At 41.9% G+C, this 27,696-nt stretch overlaps 1 protein-coding gene across 2 annotated transcripts in view; it reads left to right on the forward strand.

The window, feature by feature from the left end:
• Positions 1 to 1,235: 1,235 nt before the first annotated feature.
• N4BP2 (NEDD4 binding protein 2) overlaps positions 1,236 to 27,696 on the forward strand; it is a 62,149-nt gene continuing 35,688 nt past the window's right edge. Inside the window, exons 1-5 of one of the 2 annotated variants that reach the window (XM_019480718.2) lie at positions 1,236 to 1,488; positions 6,886 to 6,995; positions 7,321 to 7,464; positions 22,923 to 23,275; positions 26,357 to 27,599. In XM_019480718.2, the coding sequence (XP_019336263.1) occupies positions 23,047 to 23,275; positions 26,357 to 27,599 (1,472 nt within the window). In that variant the 5' untranslated portion in view covers positions 1,236 to 1,488; positions 6,886 to 6,995; positions 7,321 to 7,464; positions 22,923 to 23,046. The remainder of the gene's footprint in view (positions 1,489 to 6,885; positions 6,996 to 7,320; positions 7,465 to 22,922; positions 23,276 to 26,356; positions 27,600 to 27,696) is intronic. The other variant, XM_019480724.2, reaches the window with a different exon arrangement.

The following is a 27,696-nucleotide window of genomic DNA, read 5'->3' on the forward strand; positions in this document are numbered from 1 at the left end:
TGGGGCCAGGGCCAGGGCCTGGCCTTTCCCCTGCATGAGGGTGGGAGCATAGCATGCTGCCCTGGTTGAAGTCGGTGAGGCTCAGGCCTCATGTGAGTGTAGCAGCAGCAGCAGCAGCTGTGGGCCAAGTGGGATACAATTAATTGGTGGGGACCTGCCTGCGGGCCGGATAAAAATTGCCTGGCAGTGGCCTACAAATCATATTTTGCCTGCCCTTGGTTTAACTGATATAATTAGAGGAGGTTAAGACTTAAAAAAAAAAAAAGATTTACATTCCTACTTCCCACCTCCTTCTTAAGTCTTCCTCAGCCACATGATATAAGTGGTATTTTCCTAGTTTTCTCTACCTTCCTATAACAGGGTGTTCCCTAGCTGCTATTCACTTTCAACCTGCTGTTTATCCCCTCACCAGCTTTCAGTATGTGAAGCCAGTGGATCAGCTCCAGTCCTGTATCATCTTGTACCATTGGACAATTCTTGTCACTGGGACCATGTGTTTCCCACCAGGGAGTTCCTCTGGTGGGTGAAGCAGAGTACACCATGGGGGCCAAGTTCCCTTGGCTCATAATGGCCATACTGGCCTACCACTGTGGTCCTTTGGCTCCAGGGTGGGAAAATGGGCTGCACGCCGCCAAGGCTTTGACCCTTTCCTCGCTGACAGAGCTCTTCTTATATTTCCAGAAGTTACATTTACCTTCTCTGCCCTGCCAGCTTAGCTTGCACTGTTTTGTTTTATTGGGTACTTGCCCCATCTCCCTTTGTACTCTCTCTGTCTTTTCTTTCCTACTTAAAGCAGGTTTTATTTTCATCCTGTATTTATTACCCAGAACGACACAGATGCCTGGACTGGAAAAGACTGCAGGGGTCACCTAGTCCAACCTCAGCCCAGAGGTGGGGTGCGCTAACCTCAGGGGACAGCACTTGGATGGGGTGGTCTGGATTGGGCTGATGCTGCCCGAGCAGCCCTGCTTCTCCATGACCCTAATGACACCTCCCCAGCTCTTCTGGAAAACGTCCAGCGAGGGAGGTGGCAGCACTTCCCCCAGCAGCTCGAGTCCTCCTCCCCAGCCTGTTTACACAGGCCCGAGTGTCCCGCGTCCTCCGGAGGGGGCGCTGATCACCCCCCCGCCACCGCAGCTCCGGGCAGAGCCGCCTCCTGCGGCTCCTAGTTCTGGCGCCAAGCGGAAGGCGGCGCCGCAGCAGCCAGGTCCCGCGCTCCGGCCCCGGCTGTGGGCCAGGCGCGCCCCGCAGCTGCCGGGGCGGGCGGAGTCTCCTCCTGCGCTGTCCTTCCCCGGCCGGACGGAGAGCGGCACTGTGTCCCCGCGGCGCGCGCTCCGCCGGAGCCTCCCCCTTGCCCCGCTCCTGTCGCCGCCCCCGCCCCGGAGCACGGAGGCAGCAGCAGCAGCAGCGGCGGGCGCAGGCCCCGGCCCCGGCCCTCACCCCACCCCCACCCGCGGCGCGGGCGCTGCCAGGCCGGAGCCACTGGAGGTAAAGGCTGCCGGGCCGGGCCAGGCTGGGCCGGGCCGCGGAGCTACGGCTGCTTCTCCTTCTCCTTCTCCTTTTGGGCTGCGCGGCGGCTGGGCCAGGCCGCGGGCCCGGGGTGCCCTGCACGTTGCCGTGCGGGGTCCTGGGCTGGTTGCATGGAGGAAGTAACCCGCGCGGCTCCGCCTGGGGTGGGGGAAGGGGGCTGGGGCTGGGGCCGGCCTGGGAGACCGAGAGCGTCCGCGCCCCTTTCTCCAGGCGTCGTTGCCGCAGCGTCTTGGCCAGGTTCTCGGCGGCTTTGTTCATCTGTTCCCCCCAGCCCAAAGGGACGTGGAGCTGCAGCACTTCCTAGCGTCCCTCGGCTCTTCAGCAGGGAACAGAGCTCAGCCCTGCCGGAGCACTGAGCCTGGGCCAGACTCACAGTTGCTCTTGACTCTCAGACATCCCTCAACACAAAAGTTTGCAAGGAGCCCCTAAAAATCAAACCCGTGGGCAGGTCTAGTGCGATTCTTTGCGGCTTCCAGCAGCTAGTTGTTAAAAGCCAGCAGTGCCCGCCCTTTTCTGCTGGACCAAGGCAGGCCTTTGAAGCTGCAAGGAGAACTGACTGGATGCCAGAACAGATTATATTTGAAGGAAATCGCATTCATTTTGTTCAGTGTCTAGTCACCTGAGTTGTGACTAACACTGAGACACTGTTTTGCTTACAGCATGCTTTTGAAATTGCATTCCTTTAAAGGAGCGCCAGGTGCTGCACAATATTAAATGGTTAGCTGTGCTGACACTTATACCTGATTCACCAGATAAACTCAGAGACATTGAATAGGAGTCCAGAGCTTCAGAAACGTTCTGACCCGTTATGGCCTTTCTACACCTGAAGAATTGCACTCTTATTTTGTCCATAATTAAAGCAAGTGAAAGCTAAGAGCTGGGATTTTCTGAGAAGTTCCTTGTCTCTGAAAAGATTGAGAACCACTGCTTTAAAGCATGGTTTCCATCTGCACTGTGGATACACTTTAAAGGAGAACCCATGCCATGGTCAGGTGCCTCAACACAATTGACTTTGGTAGAGTTAGATGTTGCCTAAAAGTATGTGCTTGTTTTCATTGCATTTCCTAGAGACCTTCTCTCATTCCTTCGCTAAGCAATGAGAACAATTTGATTGCTACTTATTAAATGTTTACAATACTCCCTTCTCAACATATTTTCAACTTGCTCCTTTTAAGACTTGTACCCCACTTTTGCTGAAGTTATGAGTGGGGAAAAAAATCAAAGCAAATGATCAAGAAATAAAATAATCTTCAGCTTAAATCCTAGCCCACGTTTTCTGGTGATGACTCCAGATAAACGAAAGAGAGAGAGAGTTAGTTGAATCATTCTTCACCTATTTCCTAGGTGTTAAACCTAAGTGTTAACTTCTGGATGGATCATTTAAATGAATTGTTATTTAACATGACATACTAAGAATTCAGTGCACTTGTAAAGAAAATACTTTAAGTGTTCTTTAGATTTGGTTTTTTTTATGGTATTACCCTTCCCCCCTTCTCTTTCTTGATGGAATGTATATGACAGTAATGTAGGCTGGAAGTGGTGCTGTTGCAGCTGTAAATGTGGAGCAGAGAAAACATTAAGATTAGTATAGGTCAGGCTTTAGGTACTATCTGTGCCACATTTGAAATTGTTTGAGGGAACCAAAGTGCAACACTGGTTTGTACTATACACCCAGTGGGAAGTTTGCTGTGACCTCTGCTGTCTGACGAAATAGAACAACCCTTTTAATCAAACTGCTAGATAAAAATGTGTTGTAGCAGGGTCCTGTAACTGGTATATTTGGGACTTATTTTTATGACCTGTTGCCTTTGGCCGTTCTTTGTCGGCTGATACAGCCCTCTGCCAAATCAAAGCATGTTGAATAAAACAACAGACCTTTCTTAAAGAGTTTACTACATTTCAGGTATAATGGAAGCAGATTACTGTGTTGAAGTCTATTGAAATATGAATTTAGCTATAAAAGTTGCTAGATTACTAGCTCCAAGTTCTTGTTTACAATGGAAAGGTTGTCGAAAGAATGACCCAAGTTAGAAACTCTAGTGTAGACAAGAGCCTTCAGTAACTTTTGCTCAGCACAATGTTATATAAGGACTTGTCTACATGAACAAGTTACCATTGCATACACTCTTTTTGTGCCCAGTATAAAAATAAGTTGCATTTATGTGACAACCCCTTGAAGTGATGTAAATTGAGAAATTTTGATCTGTCTTCATCCTAATGTGCTGTTTGTGTTTACACCTCTCTCTCTTGATTGGCTCTCCAAATGTGATCCCACACTGCTTTAAACTCTTTGGTGACCTGACCTCTCTCTGTGTATGTGGCTTGTGCACCTTCAAGGGTACAGTGACCAGGTGTTTAAACTTTTCCATGTAAATACTGGCATGTAACTGCAGTCTTCATGCTTGAATGTGATCTACATATGCTTCTGTGCACACTGCAAACCTCTGAATAGTTATTGTCATTGTTAAAGTTGGCCCCATGTCAAAATCCTAGACTTCTTTGCACTTTGGGACAAAGCCTTAGAACCACTGCAACCAGGTGGCATACAAGGCCATTGGCAAAGAAGTGGCAGCCTTTGGGCAATTGCAGCAACACCGCATATTACTGCTCTGAGGTAAAGGATTTGAAAATGGGTCTTTTAGGCTGTGAAGGATGTTAACTGTCTTGTCATACTGCAAGGAGTTGGACTAGATCTTGATAGGCATCTCCAGCACGGAGCTGCACTTTGTGGCTGATGCAGGGAAGGGACTGCATGTTCTGAGGAGAGTGTGATAGACAAGTCCTTACAAAAGGACAACCCTGACAGCCAGGGACTGTTTGCAAGACAGGAACCCAATCAGGGCTGCACACTGCCAAGGTGTTAACCCTTTCCCAACTGACAGAGTTCTTCTAACATTTCCAGAAGTCACAGTTACCTTCTTGTCCCTGCCAACCTTGTTTGCACTGTTTTGTTTTATTGGGTACTTCTTGCCCTATCTCTATTTGCACTCTACATACTTTCTTTCCTACTTAAAGTAGGGTTTATTTTCTACCCTCATGCAAGAATCTGTTGAATTTAGAAATAATTGAGCAAGATCACTTTTAAGGTAAAAGGTAAAAAAACAGCAAAGCAGATAAAACATGCAAAACGGATCCCACTCACATGCATCAGAATAGTTATCAAAACTTTTGACTCAGTATTTCACATTTTGAGAGAGAACATTTTCTTTAGATGAGCCTTAGTTAAATCTACTTAAAATGCTACCAGAGAGAGCTGCTATGGAAAGTAAAATTCATTTTGGAGAAGGAGAAGAGTATATCATCTTGGAAAAAGCAAACATACTGAGATATATAAAGAGGACTCCTATATGTATTAAATGTAAAACAATTTTTTTCACTCTACTCAGCAGTAGTAAGGCCTTAGCTAGACTAATGTGTCAACTTTTGGGTACCATGCTGCAGAAGAGATTAGATCAGTTGAGCAAGAAAAGTGATCAGAGGTCTAAAAAATATGCCCTGTGGCGGAAGATTGAGAAAATGGAGTCTATTTTGCCTAGAGAAGAGATGGCTATGGGGAGAGCTGATAACACTCCTCAAATATGTATGACTGCTGAAATGGGGAAGGTTATAAACTTATCCATATCCACTGGGATAGGACAATAAGTAATTGGCTTAAATTATGGTAAGGAAGATTTAAATTAGGCTTTAGGAAAACTTGCTAACTGTAAGAGTAATTAAATATAGGAAAGTATCACATACGTAGGTTTTGAAACCTGTAACTTTGGAAGCTTTAAATAAGAGGTTAAACAAAAATCTGCCAGACCAGGAATGGTTTTGGTATAGTTGACTTGGTCTTTAGACAGGAAAGATGACCTCTCAAAATCCTTTCCAGCTCTGTTTCTGGTTCTTTAACAATTGTTTTAAATAGTCTTAGGAAGTGTCCTGTCTTTGTCTGTATTTCTTGGATTACCATACCAAATATTACATATATTTAAATGCCTGTTTGGAAATTTGTAGTTCATTTAAATTAAATGGGTGGGAGAACACTGAGTTGGCTCCTTTGATGATCTTGATCTTATGAAAATGTCTCCCGCTAATTTCTTTCAGCAGTTTTCCTATGTTCTTTTTTTTTTCTCTTAAACTAAGGGAAAACAACTCGGGGATCTGGAGAAAAGAAGTTCACATGCTATCTACAGGGAAAAAACCTTGCAACTTTGTAAATAAAACCTGAGAATATAATTATCAAGTCTGTAGTCAGTTAGGTACTTCTCTTTAGCATATTTTTTAAAAACGATGTACTTTATATTTTAGCACTTAGCTTAATGGATCATTTTGAGTATACAGATCTAAAAAGTTGGTGAACTGTCACATAACTAACTGGGTGAGAGTACGGACCTTTTGAAAATGGACAGAATTTTGAATTCAGACGTGTCTTTCACAATTTTGCTACTGCAATTTTTTAAAGTTGTTATGCACTTGTGACACAGCCTGATTCACAAGTACAGATTTGGGTTAGAAAAGGATCTTCAATTTTAAATATTAGAAGAAAAGGAAATAACTCAAGATTATGTTCCATCAACCACACTTCAACTTGTTCTTACTATTCTAGATGCTGTGTATTTAGGATCAGTCTTACTAAGGTAATAAATATTTCATAGGCCTTCTGGATGACTTCTCAGAAAAGTCCTTGTGGGATTTTGTTGTTTTATGTGAATTAGGTGAACTTAAATTTTCATGGAGGCTCTAATGGCAGTGTCTTCAATCTGTAAATTTTTGTGTCTTCAATTCCTTTTGTAAATGTAGCCTGCCTTTGTAAAATCCCATTGCATATACAATACGCAGTGTTTTGATCTCTCTACCCCATGTGTTTAACAATGTCAATATACTTTGCTTGAAAAGTGGAGACAGTTTTCTAAAGAACTCCACAAAAATGTCTTTAGACAGTGGGAGCATCAGTCCTCCCTTTTAATCAACCAACCATAACATTTGCTTTAGGAGATAATTTGTTTTTTCAAAATGGATGTTAGGACCGTAGGGTTCAGTCTTTTGTCTATCAACTTCACTTGATTGAAAACCCCACTTATCTCTAATGCATACATTAACTAGAGTTACAACCTTACCTACTGAGTCAAGCTGAAAATATTAAAATGAAAGTTGTCTTAAAGGAGTGAAAGGACTCTACATTCATGCTAAAAAGAGTTTTCAGTTGTGCTGAGTACTGCTGTTGAAAACGCCTCTCCAGTGTGGACATATTAGTCCAGGGCTATTCAGTTAACTTGATTGCATAAAACCACTCTTTTTCCTTGTCTAGAAGAAGCTACAAAACAGCTTGATTAGTTGTGCATTAAGGGATATTTTCTAATTTCTGTGCTCTAGGTATCCGTGCCTAGCTCCCCACCATGGTTGGCTGAATCGTTTCCTGACTGGCACTGAAGTGAGGACACCTTCAGGATGGTTAAGAACTGTGCTGAAGACATTAAAATCAAGTAAGACTATTTGTAGTGTGCTCTGTCTTCTGTTTTTACTTTTATGCATGGTGCTGTTTCTGTAACTGATGTAATTCCATGAGTTTAAAACTAGGAAACAGAATCCTTTTGTTGAGTTAAAAGTTTTTTCTGTAGAAAAGCAACTTAAATCTAACTGAGTTCAAGCTTGAATGCCAGGTTAATCATAGTAAAATAGTAGGCATATCTAGCCATATATATTATTTAGTCCTTAAAATTACTAAGTATTATATGGTCTATTGGAAAATTGCATATTTTATTTTATATTTTTATAATTTCTATGAGGAAAATGTATTCATACCTACAGATGCCTAACTTGTATGTGCAACAATATGGTTTCCTGACAGCAAGAGAAAAGTATATTCTATAGCTACAAAGTCTTTATGAAAGAAAGATCAGAAGGAATCCATTGCTGGGCAGCACAGCTGGAGTAGTCAGTGAAGGTCAAAATGTAAGTTCTTTAGAATTATTACTTTATTCGAACAATAATTCTTTTTGGTCTCCAGGGTCTCAGTAGGTTTGTTAAGAATAAAAAAGTTAAATGGAACATTGAAATATGTTTTGGGTATATATGGTTTGGAAAATTGAATGTCAGATCTGTTTAATTACTTGATTATTGGCTTTTTAATTCCTCTGAGTAATTTAAAATTTATATAGCAATCATACCACTTGAGATTGTAAGTTAAGAGTTGGGCAGGGTCAGAGTTTGTTCTATAGGTGAACTGCAGGCCTGTATGATACAAACAAAATTGTATGGGTGGCTTAGTACTGATGGTTCAAGATTAAACTAATAAATTCTGGTGCTGCATACCTAATTTATGCATACTTTTTAATCTAACACATTGCTAAAATATATAGCTGGCACTACCAGTCCAGTGACTATTGACTATAGAAAAATAACTATACTAACATTTCTTTCACAGTAGAAGAAATGCAATAGCCTCTGACGTAAAGTTCTGAAAGATTTGTGTGACTTTACTATGCATTTATTATCAGCTTTTTACATAAACTTGTTAAAACTGTGGCTTACTACATTTCCCTTTTGTTAGGCTTTCCCTCCTTGGTTCATCTCTTTTTTTTTTCTTTTCTTTTTCTTTTCCTATGATAATGTGATTATTGCAGCTTCATAGATTGTTGGATAACTGCTCATGAATTTTAGCATACATTTTAAAGAATCCTGCATAGTTGCAACCCCCACGCCCCCCAATGTGAACTGCATACTTGTGAATGATGATATATATGTGAGGTCTTGTTTATATCGAATAACCCTATATTTATTTTTCAAAAAGTAAACAGTGTATGGTAGACTTTTTCCTACTATGTCAGAAAAATAAAATACCTGCATCATGTCTAGTAATCCTTTATCATTGTTGGAAAGCTAAGAAAAAAAAGTAGACCTTTCCCAGACTAAGGAAGATGATGTTAGTTCCAATTAATTTGGCTTCATTGAGTTTAATCCTAGGATAAACATAATTTAGCACTTCACACTGAGTTTTAGCAGATGTGTTGTGGCCTAGATCATGTCTCCTGGAAGACTTATACATTGGGTTTACACAGGAAACTTGCTTGCAAAATGAAGTTAATTGTCATTCTAGCTTTAAACAGACATCTCATTTGAGGTGGTCCTGATTGATACAAGTCAAGACCTGGAACAAATGAAAAGCAGCATAGCCCTGTACATATGTCACTATTCTAAGCTGCATTGCTGCCCCTCTGATACCTCTGTCCCTGCATGGCAATTAACTTAATGAACTGCCATGAGTTCACAAATGTATACAGCTTGGTGGGGGTGATGGGGGGAATGTTAGCACGTTTTATCTTGGGTACTTCATAATTCCTTAAAGTCGGACGATGAACTTGTACGTCTGCAGAATCCCAGGATCTCAGGACAAAGGCTTTTTTCTGGGAGAAATGTGATGTCTGTTTACATCCTTATTCTAGGGGTTCCATTTAAAGCCTCACTCTTTCAAAACAAAAATTTAGCTTTTGTGTATGGTTATAAAGTTGTTGCAGTGAGATTCAAGATGGCTCTAGAAAGCAGGGTTGTCCTCTATGGCAGTGCCATGATGTGTGCAAAAATAGGAAGTAATTCAACATCAGCATGAAAAGTTGGGAGCAGTGCGCAGAATCCTGTCCAGTCTGGAGGGAATATCTGGTACTGGGTGCAGCTCAACAAGAAGTGGCTTTGATCCAGAGGATGGAAGCAAAGTGAGAAAGAAGAAAGTGACTTGGACTCCAGGTCAGACAACACATGGATCTGTGAAACTTGTAACAAATTGTGTCACTCTTGAATTGGGCTCATCAGCCACAAGTGGATTCATCAGACACTTCACCAGACCTCTTACATGTACACCATGATCCAGAGGATCGATGGTTGCCTGCATGGCTGTAAAGTTGTATTTCTCCCAGGAGAAAGTCTTTTATCCCTATAGCTGTTCACACCCGTTGTTCTACTTCAAGTACTTGTGAAGTAGGCAGGATAAAATATTTTAACACTTCCTTCCCCCACAATGTTCTGTGTTTCTGTAAGCTAATTGTGGGTCATTTAATAGTGATTCATTCCAGGGATAAGCCTGTCAGGGTGTGTGCTCTATCTGGCCATTTAATGGCAGAAGAGCAGGGGTGCTTAACCTCTGGCACTCGGGCCAGATCCAGCCCCTGGAACCATATCCTCCAGCGTGTGTGGCTCCCCCAGGTTCCAGAAATTTGGCAGCAGTGGAGGAGCAGTGGCAGTGGTAAATGCCACTCCCCTACTGCCAAATTTCCAGACTAGTGGAGGGCCTTGTAGATCATTTTGGCTCGCAGCTAGATCTGTAGGTTGGCAGCATGCAACTGGATTGGGTGGCATTAGGCCAGATTACGGTAGCAGGTTGTGTGGGGTTGAGTTGGAGTGGCTGGCAATGCATGGCTGGATCTGGCAGTCAGGTAGTAGATACCATGATAGGGGCAGTGGCAGAGTGAGCCTGGATTGAGGAGACATCCAGTGGGCTGCCGAAGGCTTGATTGGAATAAAGCATATCCAGGTTGGAGAAGCATGGGATCCGACTCATGGGCTAACCCTATGGACTGAACTGCACCATTCATACAGTCTGCAGGGTCAAAAGGTTGGGCACCAGTGGTATAAACATCTGTTTTGATCTGGGTCAAAACCTAGGACAATCAGTCCCGGATTAAATGAGATGTCTGTGTACACCCTGTGTTTCTGGGAGTGTGCATGTGGGGAGAAGGATTCTTAAAGTTTTTAAGTAGTAGGAATGCTTCTTTATATGCTATAACATTTTGGCCATATCTGTAGTAGGAAAAAAAGTTGGGTTTTCCCTGCTCTTATAGATTCATAGACGTTAGGGTTGTAAGGAACCTCAACAGATCATCGAGTCTGACCCCCCTGCCTAGGCAGGAAAGAGTGCTGGGGTCAGATGACCCCAGCCAGATGCCTATCCAGCCTTATCTTAACGACCCCCAAGGTAAGGGAGAGTACCACCTCCCTTGAAAGCCCATTTCAAATTTTGGCCACCCTTACCATGAAGAAGAGGAGTTTAGGGTTTAGTTACATTGTAGCTTCGCTTCAGTTTATCTTGCCTACATTAGGGTAAAATTTGCCCCCCCTCTGTCAATAGGAGATTCAGCCTTAATAGAGTCTTGAGCTCCCCCAACTACAGAGGAAGGAGAAAACCTCCACAGTCTGTACTATTCTGACATTGGGTACAATTACTTCCTGAACCCAAATGTGGTGATTGGTCTGACCCTGGGGTGAGGACCAAGGCTCTCTAGCCAGGAACTTCTGGGTTTTGGTCCTAGCAGAAGCATTGGCACAGCCCATTCAAAATCCCTTGCCTTGACTGCAGCCAACACCCAGTGTTCTGGAGGAAGGTGAAAAAAAAAAACCTGGACATGTAGCAACAGGAGGGGAAAACGATTCCTTCTTGGGCCCAGGTGGCAATTAGCAAAGCCCAGAAGGCATGGGGAATATATAATAGAGCATAGGCATAGCAGCTCCTAGATCATCCCTGACCAATGTTTATTTAACCTGTTCTTGATGGAGATGCCACAACTTCCCTAGGCAGTCTATTCCACTTCCTCGCTGTTCTAACAGTAAAGAAGTTTTTCCTGATACCAATCTAAACCTACTTGGCAGCAACTTTAATCCATTGGTTTGTGTTCTGCCCCCTGCAGCAAGAGAGAAAGTGTTCTCCCTCTCCTTTATGGGACCCCTTCAGATATTGAAGATGGCTATTATGTTCCCTCTCAATTGTCTTTTCCAGAAGCTGAGCATATCTATTTCCTTCAACCTGTCCTCATGATTTGCCAAGCCCTTTATCATTTTTATCACATGCCTTTGGATCCACGTGTATTTTAATATCTGAAGCCCAGAACTGCTCACATTACTCTAAATGAGGCATAACTGGTTCTGAATAAAGAGACTCTCTTATTCACTTCCATGTCTTGCAGCTAGTGCTTCTGCTGATGGATTGGCAAACTGCATTTGCCTTTTGTGCAGCTGCATCATGCTGCAAACTTGAGTCTGTGATCCACCAAGACTTCTAGGGCATTCTCTGTAGTGCTGCCATGCAGCCAGTTGTCACCCATCCTGTGTTTTTGACTATTTTTCCTGAGATTCAGCACCTTGCATTTGTCAGCATTGAATTGAGCCTGTTAGCTCCAGCCCAGCTTTCCAGGCTTTCTGTAATGCAACATCTTTTTTAATTGCACTCCTTTCCTCCAGTGTGTTTGCAGTCCTTGCCTGTTTTGTGTCATCTGCAAATTTGCTTAAGAAACTCTTTATGCCAATATTCAGATCATTAATAAACATGTTGAACATCACTGGGTCCAGGGCAGACTCCACTTGTAACCTGCGGTCATTCTGACATGGATCCATTTATAATTAACCTTTGTTTGCAGCTTTTGAGCCAGCTGCTTATCCACCTAATTGTAGCTTTCTCTAGGGGGGACTTTGTCAGAAACCTTGCTGAAGTCCAGATATACTATATCTACTGCATTTCCTTCTTCCACCAACTAGTTATCTTGTTGAACAAGGAGGTAGAGTTTGTTTGGCATGATTTGTTCATAGTAAATCCATGCTGGCTGCTTGTTTTCAGCTTTTGCGTCTCCAGATGCTTGCAGGTGGACTTCCTTATGATATGCTCCAGTAACTTCCTGGATATCTTGAGGTGAGGCTAATCAGTCTGTAGCTCCCAACATTCTCCAGGTCCTTCTCCTTGCCTTTTTATGTAAGAAAGGGCACTATGTAGACCTTTTCAAGTCCCTTGGTACCTTACCCATTTCCCATGACTTCATAAATGCTATTGACAAGTCCTCTGAGATCTCTTCTGACAATTCCTTCAGTACCCTGGAACAAAGTTCATCATGTCCCACTGACTTGAATTCATTCCAACCCATCAAAAGCTTTCTGACTGTTTGTGTTATCTCATGACTCAGTTTGTCCCCTTCATTATCCAAATAACCCTTATTGGCTGGCTGATTGCAGCCTGCTTTTTGGTTTTTTTGTGAAAACCAAAGCAAAATCTCCTCCCTGATAATTTGACATTCTAGTGTGATATCAAACTACACATAGTATTAGATCTGAAATCTTTTATTTGGTAATATGATGTTATACCTCAATTAAAATTACTATGAAATTTTAAAGGTTGGCTCCTGTGTGGGTATACAGAGTTGCAGAAGCTTAGCACAGTCAGCCTTGGTCTCTCCAAATCTCTGACTAGGCAGCAGCAATTGCACTTTCTTTGCCCTCCTGCACACCAAGATAACTCCAGTGCTAGAGTTTGTTTTGCTTGAATAAAAAAAAGTTAATTTTTACCTTTTTACCTTTTTTTGTATTTTTACCTTTTTACCTTTATTTGTATTTCCTTATAATATACAGAGGTGGAGGCAGTTCTACCTAATATATATTATTCACCAGCCAATACGCCAGTGTCCCTAGCCAAACTTTTGAATATTAACCTATATAAACATTACATTATTAATGGAAGGTAAAAACACTGTGTGCCAAATAAACATATAGATTGCTTTCTATACTAGTCAACACAAAAGGTGAAATGTAAAGGTAATTTTCATTGTTTTCTTAAAGCTGTTGCCTTTCACGTAGGCCTGCTTTGACAGACAGAAAAGGTATAATATTTTCTTAACTGTGTTAGATTAACGTGATCAAAACCCCTTATTAAAATCTAGACTAACATGTTTGAAACCATATTAGAGTGTTTTTTTGTCTGTTTCACTGTAGTTATTCCAGATGAACTCCCTGTATAAACAGTCTTTCCAGCACATGTGTGTCCACACCAAGGGATTTTCTTGAATTGCTCTGTTTTAAATGTGGGCTGCATGGTGTCTAAGAGGCTGGAGGCTGTACACTGTGTAGACCATGCCAGCAGGGGCCATGTGCCCAGGGGGTTACACTGATATGAGCGAGAAGCTGCCAGGATGCACCCCGTTGCACACATCACATGAACAGGTGCGTCCCCCCCCTCTACCACTGTACCATGCTGGTGGGCATTGTACTGTGTGTGTGGGCTCCACCCCTGCCCTCCCCCAATGTGTGTGGGTGTCCCTCACCTCAGCTCCTCCTATGGGAGTGGCAGGAAGTCTAGAGACCCGGCTGTAGCAGCTGGAATGAGAAGGGTTGACCAACTGGGAACTCAGGGGCTGTACATTAACTCCTCTTAGGCTGCCAGTTGGACAGCTGTGTTTTAAAGGTATACCTGTCTTATTCCAGAATCACTTCCTTGTCTAATAGAGCCCACTGGCTCTGCCCAAGCTATAACACTTAGTCTTGTGTAATATTTTAGAATTATATTTAAAAAAAACTGAGATGGTTAAGAGGAATAGAAAAGTATTTAAACTTGTGTTATGTTTATTTGGCACATATTGTTTAGTGCCTTTAACTGAATTTTAGCAGTTAAGTTGTAGCCCCTTGATGTACATTATTTTGTGTGCTTTGAACTTTTATTAATGGAAGGTAAAAATTGACTTTTTTTTATTCAAGCAAAACAAAACTCTAGCACTGGAGTAATACACAGGAATTGCATGAGGTTGGAGTTATTACATATTTACAAAGGAAATAAAATGCAACAGTTGTTTATAACTTACCAGCTGTGCTATCAATGTAATGTTTATATATGTTAAAATTCAAAAGTTTGGCTAGGGACACTGGCGTATTGGCTGGTGAATAATATATTTTAGGTAGAACTGCCTTCACCTCTGTATATTATAAGAAAATACAAATAAAGCATGTCAAGATTACGTTTGGTCTATTTTAATATGTCTGAAATACTCTTTGGTCCCTGTGTATTGTTTTATACATTCTTGCCCTAAAAATATTTATTAAAGCACCTGCTCCTCCCCCTTATCTGCCCAGTCCAGTTTCCTTCTCACTTGGATCCTCAAATGATCCTTATTTTTATCCCCTTTACCTCTTTCCTGAAATATGGATTCACCCTAACCCTCAGATGGAAAGGAATGTTTAATTCTTTCCCACATGAACAGTGAACTCCTTCCTTCCTGGGAGGTTCCTGACTCCTACTAGGGGAGTCATGGTAATTTATTACTGTTAGTCAGGTACTGTTTGCTGGAGGGATTAGTGCAGAGCTATATTTCAGACCTCTCCCCAATCTCTTCTCATGTCACACTATATGTATACCTGTCCCCAACTCCCTTACCTTTTGCTTTTAACTTTAGAATATGTCTTTACTTCCCCATTTTCCTAATTATTTTGGTTCCCAGCATTACTCTTTAATCTCTCCCACCTCAAACCCTTGTGATATTCCTTTATCCATTTTGTCTCTTCTCCCTCATACTATTCAGTCCCACTAAAATTCTCTTGAATAGCCCTAGTTTTGTGACTTTTTGTAGTCTACTTGTCCTTTATGCTTTGGTATCTTTTTTCTCCTGAACCAAACAGTTTTAGTATTATGATGTTGCTTCTCTATGTCACTTTGAGGCTGAGAGTCCAAGGCACTCTGCATGAAGTTTAGTTTCTGAAGGATTTTAAGACCCTTTTTCTGTGTTATAATGTAGTGCTGTTTTTGATGTATGGAAATCAATTTAAAAGGAAAACCCTATCTGTATTTTGGTTGCTTCTCTGAAGCTATAATTTCACTCCATTCCTTCCTTTTTCTTAATGTTGCCTGTGACAAGTCTGAAACACTTGTGTTTTATATCCTTTCAGACTAGGATCAGAAGTCTCTCTAACTTTCTTCTGAATCTACTGCTTTTGTTTAAAAAAGAGCAAATGTAGTATCATTTCTCTGTTTGTTTGAATTGGTGGGGGTAGTGTTGGAGAGCTCTGTGTGCTCCCTCTCCAAGGACAGTTGTCTTTGTTTTCAGCTGTAGGAAAGAGTGGAATACCTGTTGTGAATATTTGACTGGATCTCCCTTCACCTTGGGAGTCCTCTTATTCTTATGTTATTTCTTCGCTCACGATTTTCTATAATCTCAGTTTTCTCTGCAAGTTCCTTTTCTTTTTTTCAATCATCTTAATTTTATTTTGAAACTTTACTGCTGATTGTAGGTTTCTCTCTACCTTTATCTCCAGATCTGTGACCCTGCCCCCAATTTCTTTTATAGTTGATTTGATTTTATCAAATTGTGCCTCCATAAGGGGTTTTAAAACTGGGGTCTCTGCAGTGGTCCCAGCTCCTTTCGTCCTTCGAACGTCACTTGTGGCCCTCCTCCCTTGCCCTAGGCTTTGAACGAATCAAAAGTAAAATAACTGAAATTCCGGGGATGGGCCTACCCCCACTCACGTGTCCTGCATTCAACCTCGCCATTCCTCGACACCTTCCCCTTGGCCCAGCTCCCTCGTTGTTCGGTGTGGCATCTCCTTTAATTAAATTTTGGACCCCTCTGTTGGGTCTCTCTTCAGCTTCTCCTTCCCTTTGCTGGGAGGTCCTTGTCCATTCTGGGGAACAGCCCCACAGCTTGTTCTCTGCGGCGTTCCCCCAGCTGTTTCTCCACCACTGGCTTTTATCTTTGCTGGGTGGCATTCTTCAATGACATCATCTTGCCGTGCCAGTCTCAGCCGCAGTTAAAAGCAGCTGACGAACCATGTGGGCATTCCTTCCCTCTACGGCTTGTTTGGCTTGGCTGTTTCTACAAGGGGTAAGTTTACCCTCTTCTCCGGGCTTTTCTGCTTGTTGTTATGGCAGGCTGTCCCCACCTTAAACCACACCACGGGAGGGGTCTCCTGCCCCTTTTCCTTCATCCCCCCTGGGACAGTCCTTTATTTTTTCTGTAAGAGTTGCTGGTTTTGGTTGGCTGCTGTTTTTGCAGTTTTCTGGCGCCTAGTTGCTGTTTAATTTTACCCACATAGTTGCCATGAGGGCACTTGGTGCATTGGATCAGGTATATCACATTTTAGGAAGGATTGTGTAGGAACCATGGATTCTGATGGGGTTTTTTATGGGGGGGGGATATTGATAATAGTGGCAGTGGAGATGTGCTGACAGGTTAAGCATTACTTGCCAAGGCCAGGTTGTGTTCCACTTGATGTCTTTTGGGCAAGGTTTGGGGGCTGTTTGAAAGCCAGGAGTGGAGAGGCTGGGAATATTTCTCTCAAGATCTAATCTTTGTTGAGCATAGGCTGTAGTTATTTGGTGATTCTTCTGATCTGTTCTAGCTTGGGATGGTAGGTGACCACCAGGGACGTGTGGTCCTAGAGCCATTCCAGCAAGTTTGTTTCCAGGTGCAATGTGTTTCCTTTAGCTCCCTTCGCTTCTGAAGAATCATTATCATTGCATCAACGATGAAAAGATGTTAAGATGGTGTCTTGGTAAATAAGTAGTGTATATGCAATGCTTGTAAAATGAGGCTGCATAAATGTTTCTGAGGTACAATCTGATGTTTCAGAGGGCAGGATGGGAATGTGTTTGGTAATGGAGCAAGCCAGTTTTCTTAAATGCTTCATTGGTTTTCCTCTACATTTTCAAAATGCATATTAGTTATAAATATCATTAATGTGGGGTGTGAAGAAGAAAGGAGTTCACTGGCTCATTCTCCTTTCATTTTATTCTTTTAAGTTGTATCAGTGTGGCTTTTAACTGTTTTAACTTTACATTTATATACATTTGCCAGAAAGAAACAGCAGTTATTGAAATGAAAGGAAAGAGAATGAGCAAACTTCTTTGTACGTTGAGTATATCAACAATGTATTTGCATGCAGATCATTTAGGTTTATGACAGCATCTCTTTGCAGATGAATAGAATCTTGCCATGTTTAATGGAGGAAACCATCTGTGTTTTGTGCACATCAATATGAAAAAGTATTTCATGACTAGTTAAGGTGGCATACATTTTCTGGGGGGTCTCATGTAGCAGTGAGTAGTAAGAGCCAAATAAGTGGCAGCATGTTGTGCTATCCTGACATAGACTGGGTAGCAGATTGAGGAAAATGGCCCTGACTCCTGGTCCCAACTTGCCCTCTCACTCCTCTGCTTTGAGCATACCCTCCTTTGGTGTTGCTTCAATAGCCACTGTGCACTGTAGGGTGGAACTAAAGCTGCTTCTTCTTGCCCCTCTCATGGTTCCTTTTCTTACTATGAAATGAAGCACCTATATCTATATGTAAATATTGAACTGCAACATTGTAGTTTTTAAGAAGCAAAGACTGAGGTTCAACTTTTGAACAGAGTTTTTGAGTAAGAAAATCTGGATGAAATAATTTGTCCTGATCAAGTTAAGAAGTCTGCTCCAGGGTAGCCCAAATGCTGCCACTATTTTGGATCCTTTGGCAAGACCATGATTCACTTATGTAGTGAGAATGACAGTAATGGCAGAAGCAAACCAGAGAGACCCAAGAAAACTTTTGCCATATTCACTGTTCCAAGTTGTGATGACGGTGGTTGTCTGTATGTAGTCACCTGCCGGTACGGTGTCCCCTCCCCCTCGTCTCGCCTGCCATGACTTTGCTGATACACTCTTATGGGGAGGGTCCTAGCGGAGATCTGCTCGGAGGGGTCCCTCCCAACACAGGTGTACTCATGGTTACAGAGTGCGTTGTTCCACGGGGCTCCGCCACCCCTACACCCCGTCCACTCGCCAACCGGTCCTGGGCTGGTAGGATGGTAGTCCTCACTTCCTCGTCGGCTTGCCCTGCCGCCCCACTTTTCCTTTTTAGAAGTAGAGTTCTTCTGGGACAGGGAGGCTCGTGGAGCTGCCTTCCCCTTCCCAATGCCTTCTAGGGGCTTCTGCCCCTCTCCCTTGCTCTACCTCTCCTAGATCCCTGTCTCCACAGGGGAGTACAGGTCTCTCCCTGCTCCCCCTTAGCTGGGAGCTCAGGACTTTCCTCTTGCTGATCCCTGGCAGAGGACTGGAGGTGAGCCCTGCCTCCCGCGCCGAGACGGCACAGCCTGACTTGTGCCTCTCCCCGGCAGGAGCATCAGAACGGCCAGCATGCTGCCTGCTTGCTCACTGTCTTTCTCCTGCTCCCCCCCCCGCAGGTGCTGCTGGCATTTTTAAACCTTCCCGCAGCGGCCGATTGGCCCAGCTGCTTCCCTCCCCAGGAACAGCTGTTTCAAAAACTGCCGTAATGGCAGCTTGTACGGCTGTAGCCGTGGATCCGGCTCCTGCACCGCCGTGTTTTCCGGAGGTAATTCTTTCCCCCCGGGGTTCTGCCTTGGGGTTTTGTGCACCCCGCAGACCTCTCTCACCTCCTCTCATGCTTGTTGAGGCACGTTGCCGCCACACAAGTTAAATCTCCAAGTACCAAAATAAAACAAGTTTCAAGCACCAGCCTCCAAAATTGGAAGTGTCTTTTATGTTCATGGCTGACTGAATCAGTGCTATAACAACAAAGTTTGGCACCCAGGGCAAAGCCCGCAGCGGCAGCCTGCCCTCGCCCCGCGCACGGATCCAATAATCCAATACTAGCCAGTCAGTAAATTTGCAGCCCTTAAAACATCTGAGATGCTCAGAGTACTAGCTAATCTTTTCAGCCATGAAAATCCATTTTTCTCAATAACTTTAATTCATCAGCTCATTGAAAGGTAATTTTCATAAAAGTAGACTTCTGCACATGTGCTCTCTTATATAGCTGAGTGATCTCGTGGGAGCATTTTTAATGCTAAGAGATGCATGTCCTTGAAAAGCTCATTTGAAGAAGGAAAAAAAGTAAAGTTGAAACCTGTGCCACAAAGGAACATTGCCTTTCATCAATGCTGAAGTGAAACAGCGGTTTACTTTAATTGGATACATGTACAACAGAGGTACCTAGTATTGAATCATGAACTACAGAGCAGATAACAGTCCCTGGCTAATTATCTGGAATTCCATTTCTATATGGGTTCAGTATAGCCCTATCCATCACTACATCTAAATCACCATGATATTACTGTCCCATTTTAATCTAGGAAAGCACTCCTATCCAGAGCTCAATACAGAAAGCTAAATACAGGGTGATTTATACTGTATTTCCCAGAATGTATAGATGAGGTTCATAGATTCATAGATGTTAGGGTCGGAAGGGACCTCAATAGGTCATCAAGTCTGACAACCTGCCCTGGGCAGGAAGGAGTGCTGGGGTCAGATGATCCCAGCTAGGTGCTTGTCCAAGGTTGACCTGCAGTTCTGATTACTGAAGTGCAGGCACTGTATACCAGGGTTGTTGGAAATTTATTTAATTTTTTCTGAATTGGCTAATTCTAACAAAAAGAAGTTTTAATTACTGAAAAGCTAGATATATGGTGAATGTTTATTAGGGTTCTAGACAGGCCCCTATATACTCTAGGTCAGGTTTAAAAGAGGGACTTAGGTGTATGGGCTCTGAGCATTCCCATGCCTTAAAGTTAGGTATCTGGTTCCAGGAGTGGAGTTTGCAGTTAAATGCTGAAGTTCCTTGCATTTTAAAAGGAGAGATTTAGGCATCTAGGACTGAGATTCACAACAGTCAGTATGATGAGTGGCAGTCTAATGCCAGCCAATAAGAAATGTTTTAGAAGAAGGGTTATCTGTAATCTGGAGCCACCAGCAGATTCTCTCTATGCCTGAAGAAGGATGTTTGTGCCTGGAAGTTTGCAAAGAACAATTTCTTCCATCTGTTTAGTTGGTCTAATTAAAGATATCACATTTACCCAAAAAACCTTGTATGATAGTTGTAGATACCTGAATTTTTTCCACATTTTATAACTAACATTAGTTTCGCTAACTTTTTCAGGGGCTGAATAGTATATGGAATTTGAGAAATTGGAGGATAAGGAGCTCAAGAAGATGATATGCTATACTGGGTCACATCACATGTCTGTCGAGTCCAGTATCCCATATATGACAGTGACAGTAACATGCTGAGGGAAGGAGGTGTATGAATATAGGGCCTATCAAGATTGATCCGTCTCTTCACGTCTTCCTTTACAGCTTCCAGCATTCAGGAGCCTAGGAAATCCTAATGTGGAGGATATATCCGAGCTATCATGTTTAATATCCACTGATGGGCCTATCCTGCATAAACTTATCTGGCCGTTATAAACATGGTTGAACTACCAGCCCCTACAACATCTTGCAGCAATGAGATTCATAAATTAATTATACAATGCCTATAAAAGAACTTCTGCTCATCTTATTATACCTGTTACCTAATAATTTAATTGTATATTCTGTAGTTCTAATATTGTAAAAAATGTGAAGTGAGATCAGTCTTGCCTTCTGATTTAGCCCCTTTATGTGTAGCATGATTTACTAAGCCCTTGACCAACGTTTTTATTCTACTTCATATTATATAAATGAATTACTACCTAGAGATTCTGGAGTCTTTCAAATTTAGATCAATATCCTTCAAAACTAAAAGAAAGATAATGAAAACAATCTATAATATTCTCCACGTAGTTGACAAAGGCACTTCAGCTTGTGCAAGATACTAACGGCAATTTTAATTTTAATGCTGGCCTTCTAAAAAGAGAGAGAGCAACTTCTACTTTGAAATCAGATTAACAAATATATAAGGAATGTGTGTGGAAGTTGGGTCTGTACATTTGGAAACAGATCAATTCTGGTCTGACATAACTGCAAGAGAATAAAGACTAATTACTTAGCATTCTGAAATAACTTTACAAAAATGTTTTTCTTACCTCATCTCAGGTTTAGTAATATGGATTTGAGGGCTAAGCTCTCTTCTTGTGAAGCAGGAGTGATTTTCTTTTTAATATTCATGTGGCATTATTTAGCTGTAGCTAAGCTCTGCCATCAAGTCCAAGAAAATAGGAAACTGTAAGGAGAAAAATAATATTTTTTTCTTCTTCAAAGTTAATATTATCCAATGAGTAAAATTTAAAACATGCTTATGAGAAATTAAACACCCAGTTTCAGAAAAAGCATAACAGAGAACTATGTGACCCAAAGAGTTATCTATTATACTATTTTACTTCTTTCTCTGATTCTTCTTTTGCTTTCTTCAGTTTCTCATTCATTACCATTCTTCCTTTACTTTTGGAAGTGAAGTATCTCTTTCTGATTTTGTGCATTCTTTCATCTCATGACTTGCTTCACTCTTTCTTGACATCCTCTTTGTTTCAGACTCCTTTTTTAAATCTCTCTGAGCTCCACTTTAGGGAGGCAGGATTTTTTTCTGAGATTCTTGATGATCCCGTATTTGTATCTAACTTAATACAACCCAAGTGGGCCAACCACCAGTTCCTCTGGAACTTTTAAAATTGTGTGTGTTTTCATCTGACCAGAAGAGATCACTGAAGAATAATAGGGATTGTTACCATCCTGTAGTACTAAAGATGATGCTGTCCTCATACATGCCCTGATGATGACCCAGGGAGAGAAGAGTCAAGTGTACTAGTAAATTATTAAGTGCGTTTGCTAGATTGTTGGTGGACCAGTCAAGATGGCCATCACTGGGACAGTTCTTTTTAAGTAGGAAAAAAACATATTTTAAAATCACTGATCATATGATCATGGATTAGTGATGGTTCGCTGTAGTTAATCCAAGGTTCTTAGATTTGTAGCCAGCCATTTCAGGATCCTGGTTACTACTCGGTTCTTTGTACTAAGTTTGTAGTGTTACCAGCTACTGTCAACTTGAAGAGAAAACCACAAACTGAAGTTTTTTCATTATGAAGAGTCAGATGTTAGTTAATGCAGTGATTACAATAATTTTAATGTGCTATTACATTTTATTCTGTAAAAGTGGCATTTGAAGGATCTTAGAAAAAGGGGATGGCCCCCCTTTTTCTAATTTTTTATGATAAATATAGTTCTGAAAGTTTTTTTTATCAAACTTCTGCTCATTTAATACTTTAGACGTGCTATTTCTTTTTTTGTCTTGATAGAAGACTTTTGGGAGATGTTGGATGTGTTTACTATGATCTTTAACACCTTCATTAAAGGGCTGTAGGTCCTCAATCTTCAAGAAAGATTGCATTTCCCCAAAACATTTAACTAGTCATCAAAATTAATCATGTATTGACAAAAAGTATTTTAAACCAAGGGTAGGTAACCTCCTCCCCCTGCACAGGTGACAGAGCATGGCGTGTGAAGGCACTTTGCTTAGCACATGTGCCTTGGGTTAGATTGCAGGGGAGGGGCTGGTCCTTCACAACAAGGATTGGGCCCCTAGTGGCTCCCCTGCCATCTGCCTCACCATGCCAACATTTAACAAATCGAGGTTGCAGGTGTTTTTTGCACTGCCCAAAAAAATTTTTGCCCCGTTTTAAATTCTTTGCCTGATATTCCTTCCTTTTTCATTTGCCCTCCTTCTGTAACATCATTATGATCGCTTGTTTGTTCAGACAAGACTTGAATATCTAATTTATAAAGAAAGAAGTATATGCGCTTTTTGTGGCCCTTTGAAAGAAGGAAAAACAACTCTCAGGAAAAAAAAAACTTTTCAGATCTTCTTTGCATATATTTAAAAGGAAATTCATACAAATTCATTTGCATATTTCTCTACTGTTTTCCCTCTAGGTCTGCTACTGCTAATATGGGCATTGGTGATATAAAAAGTGCATCGTCTTGTTTTCTCTGAACTTGAGATAATCAACCTCGTGGGCAAAGTAAAATAAAAAGGCAGCTGGTTTTGGAAAACAGAATGCCAAAGAAACGAAAAAATCCTGGTGTAAGTCCCTCTAGGAAGATTGTGAACTTTGATAGAACTGTTAATACTGTTGAGGGACTGGAGCCATCATCAAGAGATATGACCATGTCACAGGAAATGTACAGTGTCAATAAAGAAGAGCTCTTCAACAGTATGTCAGAAATGTTTTCTGACCTGGAACCTACTGTGGTTTATATGGTTCTTTCTGAATGTGATTTTAAAGGTAAATTAAATGCTGTTTGTTGTATAAGTGGCTGCATTCCATAAGAAAATTTTGCCATCTGAAAGATAACAAATCCCCAATCTTTCCTGTTTTTAAATATAATTTCTTTTTTGTTATACTTCTCTATACATTTTAACTGAATGGGTACATGTTGCCCTATGATGACGTAGATCTACACGTGATCACCAGCTACCTCATTGTAGCAACACACTCTTCCAGTATAGCATGCCACTACAGTGATGTAGGTGCAAAATTTACCTATGTGCCATGTGCATGGTGTAGTAAGAGCCCATATTGCATTCTGTAAGAGTGCTGTTACTGTGCCAAAAGGAAATACTAAAGCATGGTGCTGTAGCAATGTCGCCATACAGTGACGCGTAGATACACCTAATGCGTTTTTCATATTGGCCTAGCTAAGTACTCTGAGGGAACATGTAACATGAGAGAGGAACAGAAAATCATTCATAAGAAAAGTGTTTGTTTCTCTTTAGCAGTTTCATTCTGCAATCTTCGTCATATAGTCATAGTCTTTGGCTTGGTTTTCTTATTTTCCTCCTATGAACAGATTCAAAAAGGGAAGTTAACATTTTAATTTTGTGTTGATACTAGCAAATTGCCCATCAAGAATGATGCTGGGGGGGAGGCGGGTGGGGACAGAGGCCTGCATCTGGCCTCCTCACCTTGGGCCAGGGCCGCAACCGCTACCCGCCTCCCCATTGCTGCTTTGGGCTGGGGCCGGAGTAATTTCCGTCCCCCTGTCGCTTTCCGATAAGGCTGTGGCTGCTCCCCTGCTTGCCTCTTGGGGCTGGGGCCTGTGACCACAGTGGTGGCTGCGGGGGGCTCAGCCACCGGTAAACCCACCCCCCCCCTCTCCCCCACTGCCTCCCCCCCCACCGGCTGTTGTGGGGGTGGTGGGCACTCTGGCCTCTGACTTCAGTGAGCAGGGTGGTGGGGGAGGGGGACTGGCCTTGCCTTCCCACTCCATTCCCTCCATCGTGGCGGCACTCCGGTCCCCATCGTCCCCCTCTGCCTCCAAAGAGCAGGGCACTGGGGGCCAGGCCATCTCTGCTGGCCTTGCCCCCCCTGCTCTGGCCCCTCAGTCCCCGCTGTTATGGTGGTGCTCTGCCATGTGCCTCTTTTTGTCCAGAGCACTCTTGGCTGCCGAAGCAACCAGTCAGAGTGCAAGTAAAGCGTTACTGACAGACAGACTAAGTCTTTTATAATATTAGAATTTTCACTACATCAGTACATCAGCCCATAAACTATTGTTTTGAGTAGTTGACGTAATAGACTGAGGAAAAGCTAAATACGGGTTTCCCTCGCTTTATGCTGTACATGCGTTCCTGGAAAATGGCACATAACTTGAATTCACATAAAGGGAACCCACTTTACAATGTAGCAAATAGGCATATGTTCCAAGACCTCGACTGTACTGCCCCCAGACCCATTTCTACCTCTTTTACAAGACAATTTTGGTACTCTCCAACAGCAGACAGTACACATAAGCACAGGGCACTATCATAATGGGGCTAGCAACTACAGAAACACATGTCGTAGACAACGTGCAAGGAGCACAGATCCGCACAGGAGACTATATTTTGGTGCTTATCACTCCCACAATGTACCACACAAAGCAGTTGACTCTGGGTTTCCACCACACAGATCGCATAGGTGTGAAATTACCTTGCATATAACAAATTTTTGGTATAAAATGGGTCATTGCATAAGAGCAAATTTGCACATATAGAACCTGCATAAAGCGAGGGAAACCTGTATTTTCTCTTGATTAAAGGGATCATGTACCCAGCCCTGCCAAAGGATCTGAATTTAAAATAGGGTTTTTCTACATAGATAACAACAACTACATATCCCTTTGGAATAAACAGTTAAGTTCCAGCTTATTTTAGTAATGTTAAGCTCTTCTCCCAAGTCCTTAAAGCAGAAAAATAATACAGTAATTCTTTCTTTGCAAAGAGCACAGAAAGATCATAACAGGTCAGAATGGTTTTTGACACTATGGATTTTTGTTTGACATCTCTGGGTTTATCTTGTGAATCATTTGCACACCTAAGAGTGCTAAGGTTGTGTGGCATCCTGAACCACTCTTCAAAGGATCTCATGGCACCCTGGTTGAGAATCATTGCTTTAAATTTTGATTTGCAGTTTTGTTGCTTTTCAAGTTCATAACAACTGCTAACACTATAAACTTAGTTTTTTAGCTTTATAAAAATGGTGCAGTTAACTGGATTTTCATACCAGGGCTGTCTAACTGGTGGCCTGGGGCCCATGCACAGTCTGTGACAGATTAATGTGCAGCATTTGGGTTCCTACCTGGTTTGCTGTTCCCTGTACCTCTCTAGCTGCTTCTGCAACTGGGGTCTCTAGGCTCCCATTCTTCCATCAGCTTTGGCTTCCTGCTTCTGCCTAAGAGAGTAGGGCATGATTGCAGTGTCATGCAGTAGTGTATGTGGCAGAGGCTGACCATTTGCACAGTGTGGGGTAGGGGTATGCAACCCAGGGGTCTGTGGCTCTCACTAGTGTGGCCTCCAAGATGTGCAGCCCTGATTGGTGTGGAATATGTGGAGTGTGGCCCTTGGCCACTGAGAAGTTGGACAGCCCTAAGCTATGCCATTTTTAAATGCTCTTGGATGCAACAACACAGTTTCTATGCTTATGTTTTTTTCTGTGTATATAATTCTCTCTTAGTGATTATTTCTGTCCATTTCTTTCTATTTTTTCTGTGAAAGGTAGATTAAATTCAAGTGTCTGTTTAATTATCCAATGTAATCTTTTCCTTCCTCACCAAGGTTAAATTTAGCTTCTCAGTTTAACTACCTTTCAGTCATATTGTGTTATTATTTTGCAGTCTGTGCAAATTCAGTTGAGTCTTTAATTCTAGTGAGCATTAGGTTTTATTGAGATTTAGGAGAAAGTATAGTAAATTCTGTTTTCTATTCATTTTATTCAATGCTGTTATAACAAATTAATATTTCCTGTAATATAGACTGTAAAACTTTACTTAAATGAAATCAAAATTAGCATCTGTTGTTTCTCTTGATCACATTTTATTTTCTTTAACAGTTGAACGTGCAATGGATTGGCTGCTAGAACTGTCTACAGCTGCTAACGGTGTAGCATCTTCAGAAGTCTCAGGGTTTGATTCAGTAGCATCATCTCTAGCTCTTGTTCAGCAGCAAAGGTCTCTTGCAAATGAAGCAATGATAGAAAGTTCTGCAAAAAAAGATCCTGTAAATTTTAAAAAAGAAACAGAAAAGGTCCTATCGCCTGATATTCAGTTGACTGAAGAACTGGATTCTTTGATACAAAATGCTTTTGAGAAATACACACTGGAGGACAAATTGCAAGCTACTGAATACAGTAGTTCTATTGCCATTACTGAATCTCCTGAATGGAAAAAATCCACATTAGGCTGTAATGCCATGCTTTTTCAATCTGAGATAAACAATGCAAAGTTAGAAAACTTCTCCTTGACACTTTGCACTACATGTAACAAATCTCCTCAGCCAGGAGTACGTCAATCAAGCCTCCAAATGAAAGAGAGATCATCAGCTGACATGGACAATTTTACACGGGTATTAAAAGACTGTAGGCTGCCAGATATACATGCTGACAATGGTGCAGCTCCAGAAATCATTGAACTAACAAACTGGGAAATGGGTCATAAAAATCCCGATCAAATGCAAAATGTTGTTTCCAATGATGAAAGTTTGAACTGTACTTTTGGTCAGTCCTCCCATGAACTTCTAGAATCTGGAACAGCTGTTTTTGGAAATTCCAGTTCAAAATGCTATGAACAACAGGAAGAGGATATGGCTGCATGCAGTGGCCATAGAAACATTTTTATCCCTGATGCATTTACATCTTTTGAAGGATCCAGTTTCAAACCATTAAATCTCTCAGATTTTCAGCAGTTTGAGCATAGTTGTAACTTTAATTTTTCTACATCACCACAGCAACTTCATCAGCCTCCTTGGAATCCAATAGCTTCTGAGTTATATCCGTTAAGTGGCAGTCACAGCTTCGTAACTCCAGTTGCTATCAGTCCTGGACAGTGGAGACCTGCTTCTGATTTTAGGACTTTTGGAAAAGGAGTGCCTTTTTCCTCTTCAGTTGTTTCAAATGTCCAAGATAGCAATGCTTCTCTGAAGATATGGGGACATCAAGATGGAAACCAAAAAATGAACCTCTCTCAAGTACACCAGCCATCTGTTTGTCACACAATGAGAAAAAAAACACATCTTGTAGGTCAAGTACTTGTTCTTCTCAGAGGGGTTCCAGGATCAGGAAAATCTTTTTTGGCAAGGTAGAACATTTTATATTGTATGCTTATTAAAAAAAATGCTTAACAGTCAGATTATAGGATTTAATAAGAGAGAAAAACCAGGAAGAGTTTTCTGGTA

Source organism: Alligator mississippiensis, chromosome 2 (genome assembly GCF_030867095.1).
Source record: "Alligator mississippiensis isolate rAllMis1 chromosome 2, rAllMis1, whole genome shotgun sequence".
NCBI classification, from domain to species: Eukaryota; Metazoa; Chordata; order Crocodylia; family Alligatoridae; genus Alligator; species Alligator mississippiensis.